General features: G+C 42.3%; 1 protein-coding gene across 1 annotated transcript in view; it reads right to left on the bottom strand.

Annotated features, from left to right (window-relative positions):
• Positions 1-105: 105 nt before the first annotated feature.
• Lrrc2 (leucine rich repeat containing 2) overlaps positions 106-4,944 on the bottom strand; it is a 22,664-nt gene continuing 17,825 nt past the window's right edge. Inside the window, exons 7-9 of the mRNA XM_029542756.1 lie at positions 2,097-2,252; positions 853-989; positions 106-589 (exon numbers count right to left, since the gene is read on the bottom strand). Coding sequence (XP_029398616.1) covers positions 540-589; positions 853-989; positions 2,097-2,252 — 343 coding nt within the window. The 3' untranslated portion in view covers positions 106-539. The remainder of the gene's footprint in view (positions 590-852; positions 990-2,096; positions 2,253-4,944) is intronic.

Genomic DNA, 4,944 nt, shown 5'->3' with positions numbered 1-4,944 from the left:
CTCTTCTGGAGTGTCTGAAGACAGCTACAGTATATTTACATATAATAAATAAATCTTTAAAAAAAAAAAAAAAAAAAAAAAAAAAAAAAAAAAAACATACTTGCCAAAATGAATTTGAAATGTGGAAATAGCAACTTGTTTAGACTCAAGGAGTGTTGTTCTCAATAAAAATAAACAGTATACTGAAACATTTTCAAGGTGGTAAATTCTCCATTTCATCCACAACCCTCTAGCCCTTGATTCCTGAACATAATGCATCCAATTTCAAAACTTGTTCTGTATGTTGTAATTTTTTAAGTGATGTGTTTTCTAAAATATTAAATATGCAGTATTTAGGACAAGTATTGCATTCGTCTGCTAACATTAATATATAAGCAAGTTTATCAATAATTTGAATGTTATTTTTCTTAACAGTGATGATGGTAGTAGCTTCTAGACTTTGTCCTTAAGCACAAGCCGCAGTTCCAATAAGAGGTAACACATATTCAAAGATTTAGAGCACAGGGCAGTAAGATTTTGTCATCTTCTGGTGAACCGAATCAAAGCTGAAGACTAAATGACACTTTGGTTGTGTAACTGGGAACAGCTTCTGTAATAAAGAAAAAATATAAATTTAGATATTTATTTACTTATTTACCTTTTTGTTTTGTTTTGTTTTCAAAATAGAGTTTCTCTGTGTAGAGCTGGACCAGGCTGGCCTTGAACTCACTGAGATCCACCTGCCTTTGCCTCCTGAGTGCTGGGATCAAAGGCATACATGCTATCCTATCATTTTGGTTCACAGATAGCCACAAATAATTTTTTTTGTCAATTTATGTCATTTTAGATGGTTTTTACATTGTCCCAACTCACCTCTTTCTTTAAGGTCTTCAATATATGCTTTCATAAATTCCTTATCAAAATGCTGGCGGTCCTGCTCGCTCTCTATTGTGTCTTCAGTGTCTTCACATTGGGTCTTATCAATGGGATTGTCCACAAGGCTTACAAATCTATAGGGAAAGTACAGAAAGTGCACGTGTTTACTGGGAATGTTCAATAGCAAAACCCCTCTTCTGTGTGTTGGAGAGATGTCTCCGCAGTCAAGAGCACTGGCAGGGTTTGATTCCCAGCACCCACACACTGATTCACAACCACCATCTGGAACTTTGGTTTCAGGATATCAGGGATATCTGTATTTACTCCTTGATTACTTTCTTAGCAGCATTCACAGAGTATGAAGGTAGTTTCCTTCTCAACAGTGGTTTCTCTAATACATCCATTTATTCATTCTTCCTTTTCTCCACTGAGCCACACGCAGTTCATCCTTCTTTTGCTTTAATCATCCCCCATGTGGCTCAGTTGGCAGAGCGCCTCCCTGGCATGCACACAGCCCTGGTTCTGATCCTAGCATCACAGAAACTGAGCATGCTTGTACTTCGACGGGAGGTGGAAGCGGAGGGTGAGGAAATTCAAGGTCATCCTCCACTGCAGTGAGTTTGTGGATGAGCCACAGGAGACCCTGTCTAATAGAAATTAAGAGACGCAAGTCAGCCAGTCAGAATTCCCTTTTCCTCTATCTTGTTCACAATACACCATCCAAGAATTCGGGTCTTTGTCTCTTCGTAGTGATAAATGAAGACAGATGAGAAGGTTCTCGAGGGCAGTCTCCTGCCAAGTCTATCCACTCGGGAGAGAGCAAGACTTCGCCCCGATTAGAGCATCTATCACCTTTGCATAGATGGATGTCTTTCTTTTGGGGTTCACTGAGGAAGTCAGAAAGATGATGCAAACAGAAAGAATTCCTTGAACAGTGTCTACTCTATCCAGGGCAACAGGGATGTGACGAACGAGAGGTCTAGCCTATGCCCCCACCTTATGCTGTCCTATGGCAAGTGGTGTTTGTAGCTCTATAAATTTAATGATTCTACTCCTCAGGTCATTCAATAAAACAAACCCCTTCAAATCCTGTAGAAAGTGGAGCAAGGTCAGATTCTCCGGAGTATGAAAATCATCTAATCACCCTCTAATCTAATTTAATGTCCTGGATGGAGCCAGGGGTGATTGGCTCTTGCCCCTGCGCAGGGATGCTGGGGGCCCGCCCCTTCCGTTGTACTCACTTCAAAGGTGTGGAGGCATCACAGAGGGCTGTAGGCAGTTCTACCAGGTGATCCCCACTGACAACCAGCAAGGTGAGCTTTTTGAGGTTGAGCATGGCTTGAGGAAGGTAGGTTAGCTTGTTTTTATACAGCAGGAAACCTTGTAGCTCTTCCAACCTGCAGAGAAGCAAGGGCTCAGGACAGACTCCACCCCCCAGGAAACTACAGCGCGTTCCCGCAGGGAGCTTCACACTTACACAGTTATGATTTTTTAATTATGCATGAAACTATGTAGATTGTACTTTTTACTGATTTAATTGCCCACTGAAGACATGGATTTAACAAGTTACAGAACAAGTCACACAGGCCCTAAAAATCAATGGACTCCTAAGTGTCTCCTGCATTTCCTGGGGTTCCTGTAAGAATACACAGATTTGGGCAGTCCGTTTCCTTTAATACAATCTACTCTTAAAAACAAAAAAAAAATAGCCGGGCCTGGTGGCGCAGGCCTTTAATCCCAGCACTCGGGAGGCAGAGGCAGGCGGATTTCTGAGTTCGAGGCCAGCCTGGTCTACCAAGTGAGTTCCAGGACAGCCAGGGCTATACAGAGAAACCCTGTCTCGAAAAAAAAAAAAAAAAAAACCAAAAAAAATTAAAGAAGGAAGAAAGCCACAGAACAAAAAAGGAATGCAAAAACAAAAACAAAAAAAAATGTGTTTTGTGTTTATCTTCTTATTATAGTTTATTCTAGTCTGGAGGTCCCACCTCCAGATTGTTTTTATGTTTTTTTGTTTGTTTGTTTGTTTGTTTTCATTTACCATGACTTGTGAAATGACACAAATATCTCAAAAAACACATTTCAAACACAGACAAATGTCACTGCCCTCCTTATCCCAGCAAAGGCCATCATTCGTTCCTCATAGGGACCAAGAGTGGAGAGATGTGCTCTGGAATGACGCTCGGGCCTAAGCCACCACCAGTCTGAAAACAGCAGTTTATTTACATTTTCGTAGTACCAGTGTAAACTCAAGAGGACATGGGTTGCTTTACATCCATTGAGCCCAGCCCACTTTCCAGGCCCGCAATAAGAAGCCTAATTATCAGTGGCATGAATGAATGAATGAATGAATGAATCTATCTATCTTACGTTTCGGTACAATAATTACTATTTAAAGAATGGGTTACATTTTATATTTGTGTGTGGGCACACACTTAATAGTATCAGTGGCAGAAAAAAAAGAATGAATCAGTCTACCTCATATGTTTTTTAATTATGTGTACATAAGAGCAGGTGCCCACAGAGGCCAGATTGTCAGACCCCTGGAGCTGGAGTTATAGGCAGTTATGGATTTCCCAGTGTGGGTAGGTGCGGGGAGCTGAACTCAGGTCCTCTAGCATAACAGTTAAATAGTCTTTTTTGTTGTTTTTTTTTTTTTTTTTTTTTAAAGACCAGGTCCTGGCTGTCCTGGAACTTGAAATGTAGAGCAGGGTGGTCTTAAACTCACAAAAATCCACCAGCCTCTGTCTCCAGAGTGCTAGAACTAAAAGTATATGCCACGGCAACTGGCTACGCTGGCTATCTTCATAGCCAAGCTACCCTCTCCAGCCCCTTCACTTTCTCTCATTTTTTTTTTTCCATTTTAAATTACACACACGTATGTGTATCTGTACGTGAGGAGGTACACCAGAGTGCAGCTGCCTGCCCAGCCAGATCCCATGGGGCTGGAGTTGTAGGCAGGTGTGTGCCATCTGAACTTGGGTCCTCTGTAAGAGTACTCAGCCTTAACCACTGAGCCATCAGACCAGCCCCTCCATCTTGTGTTCTGAGCCAGGGTCTGTCACCGAATCTGGTGATAGATAACTAACTGACTAGACTGGTTGTCACAAGCTCCGGGGAGTTGCCTGTCTTTGCCAGCAAGAGCACAAGGGTTACACTTGGGAGTAGCCGCACACAGCTTTTACAGGACTGGAGGGGACCCAACTGACGTCCTCATGCTTACAGAGCCGACACTTCACCCACTGAGCCATCCCCCCAGCACATAACAATTGTTTTGTTTTGTTTTGTTTTAAATGAAATAGCTGCATGGATATAATTTAACAACATAACTACCGTGTCAATTCTGTTTAAAGTTATGGACCTTAAATTAATAAATGAAAAGTAAGAAAACATTCTCCTCACTGGTATTCTTCTAAGCCGAGTAGTGTTTCTATTCATAATGTTTCTACACACAGTGCATCTTTTTTTCAATCTCTGTGAAGTAAATTAACGATGTTATTCTATGAAAGATGAAACTTGGTCTAGAAGCTCATATCAGAGCTGGAGAGATGGCTCAGAGGTTAAGAGCACTGGCTGCTTGTCCAGAGGTCCTGAGTTCAATTCCCAGCAACCACATGGTGGCTCATAACCATCTGTAAAGAGGTTCATATCAGTAATCTTAGCACCCAGGAAGCTGAGTCAGGAACCCTGTGAGTTCTGAGCCCTTCCAGGCTACAGAGTAAGCCCCTATCTCAAAAATCGAAAAGTAAAGAAAACAAAAATGTCTTGGAAGCTGTCTGTGATGGTTTATGTTTATGGATCCAGGACTTAGGAGGTTGAGGCAGGAAGATCGTGAGTTTGAGGCTAACCTGGGCTACTCTGTCTCAAAGGAAAGGAGAGAAAGAAGGTGCAATGAGCTAGCTCAGCAGGCAAGGGTGTCTGCCACCAAACCTGACAACCTGAGTTTGGTCTCTTGGACCCACACGGTGGAAGGAGAGAATCAGCCCCCACAAGCCAATATCTGATTTCTGTTCCCAGGCAAACAAGTGCACGTGCATGCTCACACATGCGCGCTCTCGCGCTCTCTCTCTCTCTCTCTCTCTCTCTCTCTCT

This window comes from Mus pahari, chromosome 10 (assembly GCF_900095145.1).
Source record: "Mus pahari chromosome 10, PAHARI_EIJ_v1.1, whole genome shotgun sequence".
Taxonomy (NCBI): domain Eukaryota; kingdom Metazoa; phylum Chordata; class Mammalia; order Rodentia; family Muridae; genus Mus; species Mus pahari.
This window is presented reverse-complemented; position numbering and strand designations above follow the sequence as displayed.